The sequence below is a fragment of the Ostrea edulis genome, chromosome 6 (genome assembly GCF_947568905.1).
Source record: "Ostrea edulis chromosome 6, xbOstEdul1.1, whole genome shotgun sequence".
NCBI lineage: Eukaryota > Metazoa > Mollusca > Bivalvia > Ostreida > Ostreidae > Ostrea > Ostrea edulis.
Window position 1 is genome coordinate 75974037 of NC_079169.1, and position 19897 is coordinate 75993933.

Below are 19897 nucleotides of genomic sequence, written 5' to 3' on the forward strand. Positions count from 1 at the left end.
CATTTAGATTGTGAAAGTACATTCAGAAATGAATTAATAAACTTAAAATATGTTAATGATGTTGATATTTTGGTGATGATTTAATATTTTTATCAAAATCATCACATTATTTTCCTGTCAAACATATCCAATAGTAGTATTGCTTTGACAACCAATCTAAATGTAGAAACAATATAGCTGGTACTTGTATAGCAAAGGGGCATAAAGGAGTTAACTTTAATTTGTGTTTTATGCTAATATGTTTCATTGAAAATATTGTTTCTTCTAAAACATCTGGAAATAATCCTCAGCCAATAACAGGTGAAATGCTAAGATTGAAAGTTTGCTTGCAATGCAATTTAAGCAAAATTTTATATTGAAAGTATAAAATTCAATAGATCATTGAACTTGTTAGAGTTTACAATGTTTTCGCATACTTTGAAAAAATAAAATTTAAAAAAAAAATAAAAATTATTTCCTACCTACCTACCCAATTTTTTTCTGGAACGTTAGCAGAAACTCAACAATTTTTGTCGTTGGCCTAAGTCATCACTCATGTTAATCCTTTCCCCCATTTTTAAAAAGAGGAGTTGTAGAAGAAAGAAAAAATGCTTTTGTGTTAGAATATTAATGTAGTGACATATTTTGAAAAAAAATGAGCAATTCTAAAGGTAAATGTATATAATATGTTGGAATAGTAAAATACAATCCAGACAAGGTGTTAACTCACCAGTGTATATACATGTATGTAGACATAGATAATTGCGCTTTGATTGTTATAGAGACACAACATACATTTATGCATAAGTTTATAACTTTTGAGGATAATTTTCAATTTAAAAAAAAGAAAAGTTCTTAATCCCAGAAGCATCTGGTGCAAACCTACATAAAATCAACTCCCATCAGTACTTTCAGTACTTTGATTACTAATACGTGACAGAGACGAACAGTTTTGGATGATCTGTATGTAATGCATATTTACAAAACATAAGTAGAAAAAATAATTATATCCCACATCAGAAAAAAAATAAGGTGTGGGGGGTGAGGAGATAGAGGGTGTATTGATCATTATCTGTTCATTTTGCCTACATGAAATTCTTCCGGATGACGGGAGGTAACTCTAATACGTTGACATTAGTACGTAAGGATTTTCCGTGTACTTTCGTTTTGTTCCTGTTGACTTGTCAGAATAATGTTAGTGAATCCACGGAGTTTATCAACATAATATGACAGTAATCTCAAAGTTATTGCCGAGAACAGGACCACAGCTGACCTGACGGTAATTCAGTTCTGAAAAAATTTCAATGAATATCTTGAGAGAAAAAATACCTGAAAGTTTTCATCTTTAATTAGCATGATTAGGAAACGATATACTTTAGTAGGTATTGTCGACGTTTTTGGTTTACTTCATATAAATTTGTTTAACAGGTAAGTGTATTTGACTATAAGCATATATTTCTTATTATCATAATTGCACATTACACCTAATATAGGTCAAGCAAATACACATATATACAGAAATAGATGATGAATAAGCATACATACAATGCAATTTTACAATATATACATTGCATGTACAATATAGCGAAATTAGTGTAGAACTTTTGACCGAACTGGATCTCATTTTCGCGGTTCTAATGTGAATTGTATCCAACCGAGTTGCTGACCAAAAAAAAAAAAGGTAGTATTTTACAGAGTGACTGGTCTCTTAAACAAAAGGCGAGAAAATTTATTTTCAGTTTTAACAAATAGTTGACCTCTGAGATACGGAAAGAAATGGTATTCATCATTGGATTAATTATATACTTTAGGGAAGGTACATGGCTTGTATAATGTCCTGATTGACCTGGCCTCAGCACTATAGACTCAGAAGATTCCTAAGTCTAAATGTCAAATCCAGCTAACTTTTGAAATACTATGTAATTTTTATAAACAAATAACATTTTCAGTATATGTTTACATTTGTTTGGTTTTTTTTTTAGAAATATAAACCTGCAGTTTTTTAAAACATCTGTCCTAGATAAATCTCAAGATAAAAGTAATCAAAATTTTGACTGAAGTCTTATTCTCAGTTTATGGTTTTGGGGCCATCCACATACACATTTTCTAAAATCTGATAATCTGTTTTTATAGTCAGTTAAAGAGCTCTTAGCTCATGTTTATTGTTTACCTGTATATAGTTTCGACTTTAAATAAAAATTACTTACTTACTTTTATATTCCTATGCAGCAGAATTTATTCAAAAACTTCTACGTGAGAAGAAAAAATCTCTTGCTGTGGCCTTCAATTCGACATTTAGATATACATGTATCGACGATGTATTATCTATTAACAATAATAATTTTCGTTCATATGTCGATTCAATAGATACCAGTGAACTCGAAATAAAAGACACCACAGACTCTTCCACTTCTGCTTCATACTTAGATATTTTATTGTAAGTAGATATTAACGGCAAATTACATGTAACAACTCAACTTTATGACAAACGGGATGAATTCAACTTCTCCATTGTCAACTTTCCATATTCCATTTATCACCTGCATATGGTGTTTACATCTCTCAACTGATTCAATACGCAAGAGCTTGTTCTGCGTATGGTCAGTTTTTAAATCGAGCAGGCTACTGACAAACAAGTTGATGGTGCAGGGGTTCCAACAGTCTCGTTTAAAATCAGCATTTCGCAAATTATATGGTCGTTATAACGATATAGTTTGCCAATACAACCTATCATTGGGCCATATGCTGTCTGACATGTTTCATATCGGTTGTTAGGCCGTTCTTGACACACTTATTTTGACTACGGATAACTCCGTTTACCTGATCAAGATATAGGGCTTACGACAGGTGTGACCGGTCGACAGGGGATGCTTACTCCTCCTAGGCACCTGATCTTACCTCTGGTATATCCAAAGGTTCGTGTTTGCCCAATTCTCTATTTTGTATTGCTTATAGGAGTTATGAGATTGATCACTGTTCGTTATCTTCGCCTTTCATAAAATATATTAACCAAACCTTTTTGACTTGATATATTCAATTCTAACATTTTCTTTAAGAATTCTGAAAAAAGAATGTGTAAAGTGCATCTTTGAATATTTTTTATTTGACAGAAAAAATGACAGGCATATAATCACCTATTTTATGGTATAAACGGCATGATGATCCAATCTAATAAAACATTCGATTAAAACATTTCTCCAATTCACCTAGACTTTGTTGCTCGGAATTAGGTTATGTAGTATAACTTAGGTCAAAATTAGCTTCATCCCTTACATAAACTGAAGAATACAAGTTACTCAGATGCATGTTAAGTTGAAAATGAATAGATCACTAATAATGGACAATGTGTAGTGATTTGGGGTGGGTGGGTTGGATTTTAGGATTTCCAGTCGGGCTCGGAGTCCTCTGATATTCCACGAGTTACTGTCTCTCTTTCCCGCCGACGCTTTTAAGCATAAGTGTAGTTATTGTGTACTTCTAATCTTTGTAAGTTGTCCTATTTATCAGTTAATATTTGTGTTTATAAGTGTTTTTTCTGGTGTGGTATATTAGCAGAAATCACTTTATTGGCGTCGCCGGTAGTATAGTTTAGCCCACCTGCGCTGTGGATCAAAGCAGGAGACACGTGGTCGCAAGTGGGAGCCATTTTGAAAAATTTGACCTTTTTGTGTGCTTTTGTGTACTTGGAATCAATTTGAGCTTATTGTAATGATTCAACTTGAGTTGTTTGTTTGAGTTTTATAAGCAGATGTTGTTTTGGGCTAGCCTAAGCCAAAAGTGTTTGGATAAGAGCTAGATAGGTGGGCTGAGGTGCCCCTGGGGGGGGGGGGGCGAATCTGCTTGTTGATGGAGTTTAGCAGGGACCCAGGAACAGAGAATAGCCATGAAGGGGTCGTCAGTAGTTAATGGGTAGATTGATTGATTATGCCGTTTTGGCAATATTTCAGCCATTCATGGATAGAACTGGCCCGGTAGTCCTAACTGGAGAAAGGGTGGTTGATGGCAGGGATGAACCCAGAGATGGTTTCCCATTTTGAGGAATTGATTGGGGAGCATCGTCAGATTATGCTCGAAGATGGGGGTCCCCTGGATGAACAGTTAGCATTTCTACTGGTCGTAGTGGGGGTTGAAGCTGCATGGGGGTTGCATGGTACTGATGTCCTTGAGCAAATCGATTTAGTTTCGGAAGTGACCCAAGGGACCAGTGCATGTAGTCCTTTAAGTATTCTGTCACTGAAAGCTATGGTGTCCGTACATGTGGTGTTCCATGATGCCCCTGTCCACGATATCTGTCCTGTGATGTGTTCTTGACCAAATGTGACTCTATGATGTGGCTTTTCTGTTCGTGAATTTTCAGTGATGTGATGTGTGACTGTGACTTTCTTGTGTTGTAAACTTCTTTTTTGGACTGTTAAGGCATTACAATTTTATTGAGTTAGATTTATTTAAGAAATGAATATCACTTTTGAGCTGTTCATGGTCAGTATGAACGGATTTGGATTTGAGGCAAATTATGTGAATCGCGCTAGCGATTCACAGAGAATTTGCCTCAAATCCAAATCCGTTCATATTGACCATGAACAGCTCAAAAGTGATGTTCATTTCTTATATTTATATTCATTTACTAAAACATCGTTTGTTTACATTGCTTCTATTTTGTTGCATAAAACGAACTCCTAGCCTCTGTCACAGTAGTTATTGTCACGTACGTCAACACATAGACATGACGTCACATTTGGTCTCGCCCTGCCTTTTATCAACATTGCAAGGTGCACTGTATTTTGGAGGTAGGAGACCGCAAGATTGGGATGATAATCCACGTAAGTTTACAATCTTAATCCAAAGGTGTGACTTGCGAGATCTCTGTAACAGATGTTCTATTTTTTTTTCAACCATTACGCTCTCTCAGTCGCGTGCTTTAAGCTAGTTCACAATCCATTCATAGTCAATGTGAACGGATTGTGTCGCGTGCTGAAATTGGTTGGTTCATAGAGGAAAATGCGATTTGTAATATAAGTAAGCTACAGTGCTGCAGGTTAAAGATGTCGGTATTGGGACATTCCTCCTCAAAAGAATGGGGGGGGGGGGGGGGGTTATGATTTTCGGTCGAGCTCGGAGTCCTCTGATATTGCGCGTATTACACTGTCTGTCTTTCCCGCCGACGCTCAAGCCGAGGAGACCTGTTTTCTGGGGCCACATCACTGTAGTTATTGTGTACATTGTACTTCTAGTCTTTGTAAGTTGTCCTATTTATTAGTTAATATTATGTGTTTATAAATGTTTTTCTGGTGTGGTATATTCGCAGAAATCGGTTAATATTAGTTACTTAGACACTTACAGGGATATGGGGCCCTTGAAAAAAATATTGTACGAGGCGTAATAATTCAGTATTACTATCAAGTGTCCATATATTCTTGAGGTACTTTAACAAATGTACAACAATGAAAACATTTTTAAAAACCAACAAGAACGAGATAAAAACAAGTTTTTCAAGAAACTGTAAGTTCAAAAATTTATTTGTTATTTTATAAATGATCTAACCTATGATGTGATAATAGGCGCTGACTAATTTCTAGGCGCAGACTAATTTCTAGTGATCCTGGGGGGGGGGGGGGTATAATAGGTCCTCATTACCCCTTACTTGTGGTAATAGGCGACTAAATGGGGCGGTCCTTCGGATGAGACCTCAAAAACCGAGGTCCCGTGTCACAGCAGGTGTGGCACGATAAAGATCTCCCGTGCTCAATGACAATAAGCGCCGAGCATAATTTCGCAGCCCTTCACCGGCAATGTGATTGTCTCCATGAAAGATTCTCGAGAGGGCCGTCAAACAATATACAATCAATCAATTTCTAGTGACAGGGTGTCACTTGGATTGCATATCACATGTACTGAAGGGAATGAAAGGTGAAGATGGCGAACACTGATCAATCTCATAACTCCTATAAAGGTGAAGATAGCGAACAATGATCAATCTCATAACTCCTATAAAGGTGAAGATAGCGAACAATGATCAATCTCATAACTCCTATAAAGGTGAAGATAGCGAACAATGATCAATCTCATAACTCCTATAAAGGTGAAGATAGCGAACACTGATCAATCTCATAACTCCTATAAAGGTGAAGATGGCGAACAATGATCAATCTCATAACTCCTATAAAGGTGAAGATAGCGAACAGTGATCAATCTCATAACTCCTATAAAGGTGAAGATAGCGAACACTGATCAATCTCATAACTCCTATAAAGGTGAAGATAGCGAACACTGATCAATCTCATAACTCCTATAAAGGTGAAGATAGCGAACACTGATCAATCTCATAACTCCTATAAAGGTGAAGATAGCGAACACTGATCAATCTCATAACTCCTATAAAGGTGAAGATAGCGAACACTGATCAATATCATAACTCCTATAAAGGTGAAGATGGCGAACAGTGATCAATCTCCTAACTCCTATAAAGGTGAAGATAGCGAACAATGATCAATCTCATAACTCCTATAAAGGTGAAGATGGCGAACAATGATCAATCTCCTAACAGATATAAGATACATGTCGATCAAAGCGCAATACACCAAACTACAGCCATCAGTTTTCCATGTTGTCACCTACAAAACGAGAAGTTCTTATTATAACTGATAACGGAATTTTTACTAGACAGGGACGAAAATAACATTATATTTTTGGATAGTGCGTATTTACAAAACATATGTTGAAATAAAATTAAGTGTGACTTTTCTAGATGAAAACAAAGTGATTACATGTAGTGCTATTTCCTAATATCCCAGAAAATTTATCAATTCTTTGAAAAGAGAATATGTTTGGACTGATATGTAGGTAATACTTTAAATTTTAAATGGATCGAGTAAATAGTTGTTAGTGCTCACTTGTATGAAGTAAGTAGCAATATTGAATTAAATTGTCAGAAAACAGTTGTTTTTATAGATTTAGATCTTTTGCTTTATTTTCATCTCCTTTGAAACGATAGATGTATCCACCTTCTGTGTCACCAAGTCTTTGTATTAGAAAAATAGCGATACATCAACTGTTTTTAAATTTAACACAGTCATAAGTTTTCCTTGGTGTTATATTTATCGTTATAGCTTTGCTTCCTGGCCTTAAAGAATTTCTTCCTCGTGAATTGATGATGGGAAACACAACATCCGAACCACAACTGATAGGCCACACAGACTCGCAAAAGACACTAACAGTAGATGTTCTGCAAAATGAAAATGCAAGAAGCCAAGTGGATGTCATAGTCTGTTTCGTTGACACAAATTGGAGTGTAAACGATCAGATAACCCAAGCCATAACATCACTTGGAGGAAACATTTACGTCACAGCACGTGAAAAATTAAAAGATCAACATCCTATTTGTACTGCTGGTAATATATTCAGCTGCAGTGGGGGTAAACTGAATTGTAAAACAGTGTTACTGGTAGTTGTTCCACCAGGAGACTTGAGTCAGCACCTCCTAATGATCCCAAGTATTTTACAAAATGTCATACTCAGGGCGTCCGAACTTGATGCACGTAGCATTGCTATTCCTTTAGGGATCGGTAAGTAGTCTGTTTAGAGTTGAAAAGGGCTATCAAAGTGTACAGAATTACTTTAATGCAGCTGGATTATTGTTAAAGTTATTACATTTTCCTAAATTATATGCTTGAAAACATTTACATGAAAAAGAAAACAGTGGGAAGATTATTTTAAAAGTAAATATGGTGGGAACCCATAAATACATTAATTTTGCTGCTTGTAAATTCTGGTTAGGTGTCTGTAAATAACCCTATAGATGCGCATGAGGGGAATACCAAAATGATATATGTAACTCGGACACAACTATCTAAAGGTTTGAAAAAGCGTACAAGATGTATTTGATATTTTTATTTCTGTTAAACTTATGGCATGATACCTTAGTCACCAAATACACAGCTGTACGCAGATAAGACCACCGATGATCTTACCTCTTGAAGTCTGAAGTGGACACGTGACTGTCACTTGATTATCTCCTTAATATGCATTAGAAATGCCCGAGTGACAGTTGTTTGTAAACACCGATTTAAAACCAAATAAGTCTGGTTAATCAGGAATACTACACCAGGGAATTAAGTGGAGGATGCAAGGTGAAGATAACGAACAGTGATCAATCTCATAACTCCTACAAGCAATACAAAATAGATAGTTGGGCAAACACGGACCCCTGGACACACCAGAGGTGGGATCAGGTGCCTAGGAGGAGTAAGCATCCCCTGTTGACCGGTCACACCCGCCGTGAGCCCCATATCCTGATCAGGTAAACGGAGTTATCCGCAGTCAAAATCAGTGTGCCAAGAACGGCTTAACAATCGGTATGAAACACGTCAGACAGCATTTGACCCAATACGAGGTCGTATTGACGAACTAGATCGTCATAACGACCATAGAATTTGCGAAATGCTGACTTCAATCGAAACTGTTGAAATCCCTGTACCATCAACTTGTTTGTCAGTAGCTTACCTCGATTTAAAAACCGGCTATACCCAGAATACTTGCATATCGAATTAGTTGAGATATATAAGCACCATATGCAGGTGATGATGGAATATTGCTACACAAATGTGGAAAGTTGACGATGGAGAAGCTGAAATCATCCCGTTTGTCATACTGTTGAGTTGTCAGTTTGCTGTTAATGTCTACTTTCAATAAAATATCTAAGGATATATACAATAATATTTTGGAATTGAAAACTTTAAAATTTATTTTATTTAGTCTAGAAATACAGTTTTAGTAAAAAGTATATTTTATTATTTAAAACCCCTGCTCGTCTCGAACCTGTGACTTACAGTTCAGCAGTCGACACATTAACCAACTGAGCTACCAAGCTAGGCGATCAAATTTTAAAAGAAAATACAAATATCGCTGATATTTATATTTTAATTCACGTTTTAAAAGGAAGTCAGCCATTATGACGATGAGTATACATGTACCTCTTTAAAACAAGTGAAATAATGTATGCCATGTCGTACAGTTTCTAGGGCTGAAACGATTCAGGTACCTCACGGTTCGGTTCAATTTTCGATTCTTAGGTCACAATTCGATTATTTTCGATTCAATTCAATAGTTGTCAAAAACTCTAATAAACAATAAAAAAAAAAATACACAACTTTCATGTTTTTATTTCATTTTCCCCCTGAAAATCGTTTTCAACAACGGAATATGGTCTTTATTATATCACATGCTATAAAATATCCAAGAGCATTGGTAATTTATTTCTGTGAAACAAATTCTACATACTGTCGCAGTTCCGTTCTCTTTAAAACCAAAATGCTTCCATACAGGAGACCTTCGATTTGCCGAATGGTTTTTAATCACGATTCCCATTTTTGTTGTAATAAATTGTAAGGTAAAAAACCAAATCCGTGTTGAATTCTTTATTTCCGGAAAAAATGTAAACATGAACCGAGTCGAAATTTGAAGATGTTGAACCGAATGCCGTGAATCGCGGTTCGAGTGAACCGCGATTAATTGTTTCAGCCCTAACAGTTTCATGAATACGCACGTGCTATAATTTAAGTGTTTTTACCAGTTGGACAAAACTTGTTGAAATTCGAACTATACAACTTTAAAAGTCAGAAACGTCAAGTTGATCGCCAATCGAAGACGGAACACACACAAGTTGCATTGGAATGGTATATATGCAGGGTTTTTAAAAAAAAAAAAAAATGTAGATATACACCATGTCCAGCTTCGCAACCGGCGGCCAATTTTAATCATCTGAGAAGCAACGGTATGATGGAAACATGCAGTATTCGTTTAAGAATGGCCACCTGTTGTGAAGTAAAGCTCAGGAAATGGATAATTCTCCGTTTGAAATATTTTGCAATGTAATACAATTCATTTTCCAACTGAGACGAATTTTTCAACTCCAAAATGCTATGCCAGACTAAATGTGAAAAAGAAAAACTTGATACATTGTCAGAAAGCATAAGAGGAATATTAAAATCCCGCATTAGACATATGAAAACAAAAGTACGTACCATCTATCCTTCTGTGTTTAAGGTTAAATGTAATATCCTTGACCCAGGCGCCTATAGAGGAATATTAGATACATCAAAACCAAAATACGTACCATCTATCCTTCTGTGTTTAGTAAACCAGAAGTGATCAAAGAATCAAAAAGGTGACTTGAGGAATATGTTTTGGTTCCAGCTGACAAAGCTAGTAACTGTAAACAACATTGTCTTTGTTTGTAAGGCTCATTATTACAACTGTATTCTAAACGAACTTGGCATTAATTCCACTTTTGGTAATCGTACTTATACTCCAACTGCCCTTTCAAAAGAGGAAATTCTTCAAAACCATGCCTCAGATTTAGACACATTTAATATCCCAGTCAATGGGTCGAATGAATATGAGTTACCGTACCTATACTGGATTCCTAAACTACATAAAAACCCTCACAAACAAAGATACATTGCTGGATTCAGTAAATGTTCTAACAAGCCCCATCTTTGCTCCTCACGAAAATATTAACAGCTGTAAGGGAGAAACTTCAAACTTACTGTGCGACTACATATGCCAGAAGTGGTGTTAATCAAATGTGGATTCTAAAAAATTCTAAAGAACTTTTAGTAAACTTGAAATCGCAGAATTTTCCCCAAATCAATAACATTAAAACCTGTGACTTTTCAACACTATACACAACCATTCCTCACGATAAATTAAAGACTACCGGTAGACTTTTTGACATCATAGACAGTTGCTTCTTCAACAAAAATGGAAAACGGAAATATTCATATCTAGTGATCAGTCATTCAAAAACTTACTTTGTAAAACACCACTCTGATTCCACGCACAAGTACTCTGAAGTTGAAATAAAAAATATGCTAGAGTTCCTCATTGACAATATCTTTGTGGTCTTTGGTGATGAGGTCTTCCAACAGTCTGTTGGAATTCCCATGACCAAGAATTGTGCTCCTTTATTAGCTGACCTGTTTTTATATTCATATGAAGCAGAATTTATTAAAAAATTCTACGTGAGAAGGAAAAATATCTCGCTGTGGCCTTCAATTCGATATATCGATGATGTTTTGTCTATTAACAATAATAACTTTCATTCATATGTCGATTTGATATATCCCTGTGAGCTCGAAATAAAGGACACCACAGAGTCGTCCACTTCTGCTTCATACTTATATATTTTATTGAAAGTAGACATTAACGGCAAGCTGACAACTCAACTGTATGACAAACGAAATGATTTCAGCTTCTCCATCGTCAACTTCCCATATTTATGTAGCAATATTCCATCATCACCTGCATATGGTGTTTATATTTCTCAACTGATTCGATATGCAAGAGTTTGTTCTGCGTATAGTCAGTTTTCAAATCGAGGTTAGCTACTGACAAACAAGTTAATGGTACAGGGATTTCAACAGTCTCGATTGAAGTCAGCATTTCGCAAATTCTATGATCGTTATAACGATCTAGTTCGTCAATACAACCTATCATTGGGTCAAATGCCGATTGTTAAGGAGGTACTAGTATGCTACACCAGATAAATTTGATGTAGATGAAAAGTGGAGGATATGTACAACAATATTTTGATGTTAAAAATTTTCAAATTTACTTTATTTTGTCAAAAATACAGTTTTAGTTGAAGATAATCTGAAAATTTTTTAAAACCCCTGCTGGACTCGAACCTGCGATCTACAGTTCAGCAGTTGGTATTCTAACCTACTGAGCTACTCGGCTAGGTATCTAAATGGAAAGGAAAATTCAAATATTGCTGATATCGATTTTTTCATCCATGTTTTTGAAGGAAGTCAACCATTATGACGATGTAGAGTACTACCTTAAGCCATTCTTGGCACACTGATTTTGACTGCGGATAACTCTATTTACCTGAACAGGATATAGGGCACTCGGCGGGGGTGACCGGTCGACAGGGGATGCTTACTCCTTCTAGGCACCTGATCCCACCTCTGGTGTGTCCAGGGGTCCGTGTTTGCCCAACTACGTATTTTGTATTGCTTGTAGACATTATGAGATTGATCACTGTTCGTTATCTTCCCCTTTCATTTGTCAATTGCATTACAAATATTGTTTGTATACACGAAAAAGAACAGAGTGCTCAGTGGGCTCAAGCTAATTGCCAATAAATATTTGATTGATTATCGAATTATCAGGAAGTGTACTTGAAAGTTTTTGACAAAATATGGTGACAATCTAGACAAGGTATATACGTTAGAAGTCGAAAGCTACAGGATGCAGAATAAAATGCATTTGTTTATTTTCAAAATTGGGTACCCTGTAATAGATGTAAGCAGCCTTTCTCTGTTATACATGCTACGGATGGGTACCCAGTCATTCGGGGGTGGGGGGTGGTGTAAAATTAATATATAGATAATTACAGTATTCGAAAAGTAAATGCACGATGGTTACGCATAGTTTTGCTGCTTTTTTAGAACCACCATTTCAAGTGAACATTCTTCTGCCTGCTCTTTACATGATTTACTTGGACCAAAATTTGGGGTCCTCTCTTGTTCAGTTCCATCTCGTAACCACAAACTCAGAACTGCTGTCACAAATTCTGCAGACTATTAAAGAAATGAATAAGATGAACCCAAGTGACACGGACCTTGATGAAACACCCCCCTTGACTGAAAATGCTGCATCTAACAGTTGTTATACACATTCCCCACCCCAATTTCGGAAAGGTTGTGTACCAGGACAACCTGTGAATCTGCTCCTTCCACAGTCAACGGATCTGCAACTCGACACAGTGCACGAAAATGCTTTAGATCAACCAGTCATGGCAGGGAACGGGACGAACGCTGGTCAACATTCGTCAAATGGAAGCAGTTGTTTTGAGAACATCCAAACTGTTCCTGTGAACAGTAACGATACATCACACGCGATGAATCAAAGCAAGAACTTACAAAACGACGTGGTAGATGTGGTAGATGTGGTAGAGCCCATGAACAATGTCAGTGATAATCGGTCTCTCTACTCATCCATGGTGGAGGAAATGCACAAACAAGTCGAAAAAGTTTCTGAGAATGATTTTCTAAAATCAGTAAACTTGAGGACTTCTGACAATTCGATCCCTCGTTTGGTAACATTTAGCGATGAAGTGAAAGAATACATAGATCCTAAACAACCTCCAGTAGTTCGATCCTTGTCCAATGACGACCTCGGTACACTGGACTTTCAGAACTTATCTGTGAAGCGTCCAGTCACCCGGCGTCAGGGAAAGCGTCCAGTGCAGCGGGGAGAACCCGTGGTGGTCGTGGAATACGACGAAGAAGTATCGGCGAGGATTGCGGATCCTACCTTCTTTTGTGTAATTTGTCAAAGTGAACACAAGATAGATATCCAGAGAAAGTTGGATAAATGTAAACATGTGTTTTGCACAGAATGTATCGAAGACTATTTTGTTAGAGAGAAGCCTGTTTGTCCGATATGTAACACAGTGTATGGAGAAGTTAAAGGAAATATGCCACCGGGGATTATGTCGTACTACACTCGCAGTGCGCATCTGCCTGGATACAAGCGTGTGGGGGTCATTATTATTGATTATGACATTCCAGATGGGATCCAGACAGTGAGTTTATTACAATGTCGTGTTTACTACGAAATAGTGTTTCGATTTCAGTCGATTTCATATATCCTCATGCATTTTCTTATTTGTTCTTCAACGCATAATTAAAGTTGCAGTTCCAAAGCAGGCTAGTTATTTTCAACCCCAGAATTTTATTTTCGAACTGGGTATAATGTTCATGGTTACTTGTAAAGAAGTATCTTGTATGGAAGTATCTTGTATGGAAGTATCTTGTATTGTGTTTTTAAACAGGAAGAGCATCCTCATCCTGGTAAACCTTTCAAAGGAGCAACGCGTACAGCTTTCCTACCGGACACAGAACAGGGACAAAAGTGTCTGCGATTACTACAGAAAGCTTTTGATCAGAGACTGACGTTCACAGTGGGACAGTCTAGAACTACAAGACGAGAGGATAGTGTCACGTGGAACGATATCCATCATAAAACGAATGTTCAAGGTGGGCCACAAAGGTACGGGTTAGAATAGGTCACGTGACTTCTAAGTCACTATGTCATCCAGTGTTCCAGGACACGTAGTCCTGCAAGTAGTGATAGATGGCGAAGCCCTCTCACGGCCCGAAGGGCCGTGAGAGCGGAGCTCTCCCTATAGGTAACACACATATACATGTTTAAAAGGAAAATATAGGAAAATAAAGAAAAATTAAACCATACCTATGGAACTTGAAAAGTTTGGTACCAATGGCGTCGATTCGAATATTAGCGCGTGGACATGTATTCCTCCATTTTGAATCTCGTCTACCCTAGTTCACGTCGTTCTGAGATGTTACACATAAAATCCGTAAAAGCATGTGAATCTTATTTTCTTAATCATATATAATCACTCCACGATTAACACCATGTTTTTTGCTGTGGTTCAAACGCTATGTTTGTAAATTTGCTAAATAACGGCGCTGAATATGACGTCACAATGTACTGTTTACATCAATTTGCGTTATATTTCCCGCGTTCAATATATAGGCGGATCAAATGTCCAAAATTAGGATGCTTTGATACAGCTCCGTCCGCGTGCTAACTTCGGGTTGTTTTTGTCCTGTTTTGGATATAGATACTAATGCCAAAACTTTTTTGCTTCGCCCTCAAACACGGTCACACCGTAAAACATATTATAATAGTCAAATATCTGTCGTCTTATGATAAAATTTTCTCACATCACCAGTGTGAGATAGACTTTACCCATGTGAGACAGCCATGTGAGATTTTTCTGTCTCACACTGCTGCGACGTCATTTGATTGTGACGTCATATATTTTCTATGATTTACGTTACACGGTGAAGATTTACGTTACACGGTGAAGCAAAAATATTTTGCATTGTTATCTTTAAATTTTAATGTATATAGCTTTCTGTTGGACAACCTTGGGTTTTTTAGTTTACACTTACAGTGTAAACCATTTTCGGATACGCTCTTTCTGCCTATCTAATTAGTTTTTGCATCGAGGTTCAAATGAGGATTTTGATAATTTAGAATTTTCTCAAAGCTCCTAAATTTATGCACTAAACTGTAGGTAAAATGTGAGAAAAACAATCCTTCATTATTAACTCGTGTGGGATAGGGAAATTCCACCTCTGGAACAAGATTCGCAGTCTAGGACTCGGCAAAGCCTCGTCCTAGACTGCGAATCTTGTCCCCTCGGTGGAATTTCCCTATCCCACACTCGTACTAATGAAGGATTCTATTAGTCTCACACTGCTGCGACGTCATTTGATTGTGACATCATATATTTCCTATGATTTACGTTACACGGTGAAGATTTACGTTACAAGGTGAAGTAAATATTTGGCATTGTTTTCTTTAAATTTAAAGCAGCATAGCTTTCTGGTGGACAACCTTGAGTTTTTTAGTTTACACTTTTAGTGTAAACCATTTTCGTGTATGCTCTTTTGCCTATCTAATTAGTTTTTGCATTGAAGTTCAAATAAGGATTTTGATAATTTAGAATTTTCTCAAAGCTCCTGAATTTATGCACTAAACTGTAGATAAACTGTGCGAAAAATAATCCTTCATTATTTACTCGTGTGGGATAGGGAAATCCCACCTCTGGAACAAGATTCGCTATCTATGACTCGGCAAATCCTCGTCCTAGACTGCGGGTCTTGTCCCCTTGGTGGAATTTCCCTATCCCACACTCGTACTAATGAAGGATTCTATTAATATCATTAATAAGCACAATACCAACCACTAACGATGCATAAAACTAATTATGCCAAATATATCATTATTTAAAGGGGCATTAGCTGTCATTTTGTCACCAAAACTTTAATTCAATGAAAACTGTATATATTTCAGCAATAAGACCAGTGTTTAATTATTTCAAACGCGATATACCCTCAAAACTGGCCCATGGATATCTAAAGTTGTTTTATTAGGTTTCTCTTCTTTTTATACAAAATAAATGTTTGTAATAGTCATTGATACATGTATATATCCCTATGCCATTGAGAGATTTTGATAAAAAAAATTGTTGCCCACTTTCACAGCTAGTATCCTTTTAATGGAAAATTTCAATAAACAATTATTGTTAGTTTGTGTTCCCTGAGCTAAATTGTGTGTGAATTCTCACGCGCTATAAATACACTCTTGTCTTACGTATACTTGTCATGTGATCTCACAAAAGTTGTTTGGGAATATGACGTGTTTACTCTATTTCTTACTTCTTCGGATTTTTATTAATTTTTTATCGCGAGTGTTCTTCGAAAGTATGAAACTTACTGTGTAGATTTTTTGAATAGTATAAAAGCATCTGATTCAATTTCATGCGAAAGAGTAAAATGTATATGTTTTCATAAAACCTACTTCAAGCAGTATGCAGGCTACTGACCGTTGAATCCGTTATATTATAACTATCATTACTGACATAATGCAGGCAAACTTCTGTGTTATAATTCAGGTTTACAATTGTCAAAAATTCTTGACAAGCAAAAATGAAGGAGGAAAAAGTTGTTATTTTGACCAACCTTCAAAATCCTAAATTGGGTGGGGAGCTTCGTTCTTCACTGCATAAGTTCAGTTCATAAGTTAAAAGTTTACATTCTTACCATGACAATTCAGTACTACTATCAAAGTACTGGGAAGTGCTAGACTTGGTCTGAAAGTAAATAGGATTTGAAAATTTAAAACAAATCAGCTATTTATGTAGTGCTTCATGAGATCTATAAACCTGCATTTCTTACAAAAATAATTGTACGTTATCTCATTTTCTCAAATTCTGTGTTGTATATCAAACAATTCTTAAAAGTACATATCATTTTACGCCCGTCTCTAGACGGATGTCCGTCTCTAGCCGGGACGTAAATGTGGTACAGCTATGTAAATACTTCCGTCCGACCGGATGTCCGTCTCTAGCCGGGACGTAAATGTGGTACAGCTATGTAAATACTTCCGTCCGTCCTTTCGGGGTTTTCTGTTTCTACGATCATGTTTATTTCTCTGTTCACGTACCAAGCTGAAAATTGCCATGTGGATTCAATTAGGTGTTACATGGAGGGTGCATGATAGTTTTCTTTCTAAAGAGTGTTGGGTAGTTCCATACTTAAAACACTTTTTAGTTTTTTAAGTGCTCGTTTATTTACTGACTTATTTTTTTTTGTTAATATTTGCTTGGTTTTTTAAATATAAAAGTGGGCTGTTACCGTGGTTAAATTCAATAGTAAAACTCTGTACCATTAAAAGTTATTTTATCATTACTAGTTGCTACAATGCCGTATTTTCCCATGCAACACATAAAATGAATGCAAATATTATGCATGTTTGATAGGTGTTTTCAAGGTTTTCATGATCATATTGTTAGCTGTTTACATCTCGATTTTTTTTATGCTTCTTATATATGTAATAGAACTTCCTCTGATCAGCATAATACAGAAAGCCATAAAAATTCATTATGATCTCAAATGCAACATTTCAGATTTGGATACCCAGACCCTGACTATTTGGATCGTCTTGAGAGAGAACTTCGAGACCGCGGAATAACAGAAGACTGATCTGAATTACAATCTGTAACTTCAACCAAATAATAGGATAATACGTATTTGTTTCATGTATATCCTGTGACGATTTGTATTTTACACCAAACGTCACGAGTTGTTGATTTATATGCAAGTCAATACAATTTATTGATCCTTCTTGGTTTGTAATATTTATTTCTTCTGGTGTTTCACCAATACAAAATTTTGGTGTGAAGAAAATTTTAGTTGGGGGGGGGAGGCAAATGGTTACTATGGTTCAAGGTCATGACACACTGTCTATTTCCTAGCAACCATCAAACCTTATTTCTTAGCATTACAGTTATCACAGGGCTGCAATAATTCTGACATAATCACCAGTGTCCTGCATAATGGCCAAATGATCTTGGTTGTGTAATACCGTGTGTCAAGTCTGAGCTTCATATATCTGCCCAGAACAAAGTTAATGCCTGAAAAAATGTTTTAACGTTTTTACCAGTGATTTTGTATTTAGTTAAAGCACACTGTTTGGTCTTTGCTAATTGGTGTCAAGTATGATCTTTTTTTGTCGATGCGATTAGGCCAGTTACTACTTTTGTGTAATATATATATATATATATATATATATATATATATATATATATATATACTTGTGCTTAATATTCCTTGGTCCAAAAGCCACGAGTTTCGGGTTCTGGAAGAGACATCCCTACTCATTATCACTTTGTACACACACAGTTTTTGTGCTTGGTATCAGGAGTAAAGAATGTTTTAGAATATTGAAACCAATACATTTTCACCATATGATCCTTCAAGCCCAATCCTGGAATGACAAACATTGACCAAGGACTCATGAATTTCACAAACTTAGTAGAGGCCTTTATGCTCAATATATTCGTACATATAACTAAAATATGTAAGTGTAAACAACAGTTTGTTTGCTACATTTTCAGGAGTAGATAGATTTGAACATTAAATGCATATACATGTAATGTAAATTGCTAAACCCTATGGACCAGAAATTCTCAAAACAGTGTATTACCATCACCAAAAAGCCCTAAATGGATTGGGATCATAAAGTTAAAAATTTTGTTCCACTACCCCAAAAGGATGTTTTAATGAAAACTAGAAATGTTTTAGAAAAATGTATGCCTCCCATCTTGTGGCAACATTGAAAAGGATTCATATTTACATTGAAAATGTAAGTAGCGTATATATATATTTGATGTGAAATTTTAATTGATGGGTCCAAAACCTTCCACACTAGTCAGAATTTCGCTGCTGTCATAGGTGAGAAACCACCACCCGGTGACCTGGACCGGTAAATGTCCGAGTAGAATTAAACCCGTGAAATCCAGAGAATGATAATGTATGTCTTTGTTATTTTAAGAATCTGTAGCTTGAAATTTAGCATGCAAGTAGTTTTAATTAAAAACATTAATCTATGCAAGGAAACATAGAGTTCGGGCCCAAAACAAGCTTGGTCCCTGGTAGTAAGTTTGATGTCTGTCCAGCAAGATATGAGCAGACAATACTATGTCCATTTTGACCTTTGACCTGAAAATCAATAGGGCTCATCTACTCTCTAAATAGAGTTCATCTACTCTTTACGGGCAACCACTATACCAAGTTTGGCAACTGTCAAGCAAAGGGTTCTTTAGGTATTGAGCGGAAAGATTTGGCCTACAGACTGAACCTTGACATTGTGACCTGAAATCAATAGGGGTAATCACTATACCAAGTTTAATAACTGTCAAGGAAAGGATTCTTAAGATAGTGAACTGAATTGGAAGATGTTCACAATTTAACGAAGGGCAGACACGGATTGGAATGGTCACCTGGATAACTCTGAATTGTTGGGGTTACAAGCCCCTTTTTGGACAGAAAGTACCATCGAAGGTTACACCCATCCTTTTGAATCTCCTTTAGATCCACCAAAGACTGTAGAATTTGATATTTGATAAAAGACATCACAGAGTCCACCACATCTGCTTCGTACTTAGATATTTTATTGAAAATGGATATTAACGGCAAACTAATAACTCAACTTCATGACACATAGGATGATTTTAGCTTCTCCATCGTGAACTTTCCATATTTACATGTATGTAGCAATAGTCCATTATAACCTCATATGGTGTTTATATCTCGCAACCGATTCGATACGCAAGAGCTTGTTCTTCGTATGATCAGTTTTTAAATCGAGGCAGGCTAATGACAAACAAGTTGATCTTACAGGGGTTTCAACAGTCTCGTTTAAAGTCAGTATTTCGCAAATTCTATTGTTATAAAGATCTAATTTGCCAATACATTTGGGTCAAATGCTGTCTGACATGTTTCATACCGATTGATAGGCCGTTCTTGGCACACTGGTT

The 19897-nt window shown here is 36.3% G+C and overlaps 1 protein-coding gene across 1 annotated transcript; it reads left to right on the forward strand.

Moving 5' to 3' along the window:
- Positions 1 to 4664: 4664 nt before the first annotated feature.
- LOC125683528 (uncharacterized) lies at positions 4665 to 17703 on the forward strand. Its single transcript, XM_048924777.2, has 5 exons — positions 4665 to 4799; positions 7086 to 7541; positions 12429 to 13567; positions 13817 to 14034; positions 17486 to 17703. The coding sequence occupies exons 1-5, from the start codon at positions 4703 to 4705 to the stop codon at positions 17559 to 17561; spliced, it is 1986 nt and encodes a 661-aa protein (XP_048780734.1). The 5' UTR covers positions 4665 to 4702; the 3' UTR covers positions 17562 to 17703.
- Positions 17704 to 19897: the final 2194 nt, after the last annotated feature.

Coding starts and splice junctions, on each gene's coding strand:
- LOC125683528 (XM_048924777.2), top strand. CDS start 4,703: ATGACGTCACATTTGGTCTCGCCCTGCCTTTTATCAACATTGCAAGGT. Junction 7,542..12,428: donor TGCTATTCCTTTAGGGATCG/GTAAGTAGTCTG, acceptor CTGCTTTTTTAG/AACCACCATTTCAAGTGAAC. Junction 14,035..17,485: donor GTTCAAGGTGGGCCACAAAG/GTACGGGTTAGA, acceptor GCAACATTTCAG/ATTTGGATACCCAGACCCTG.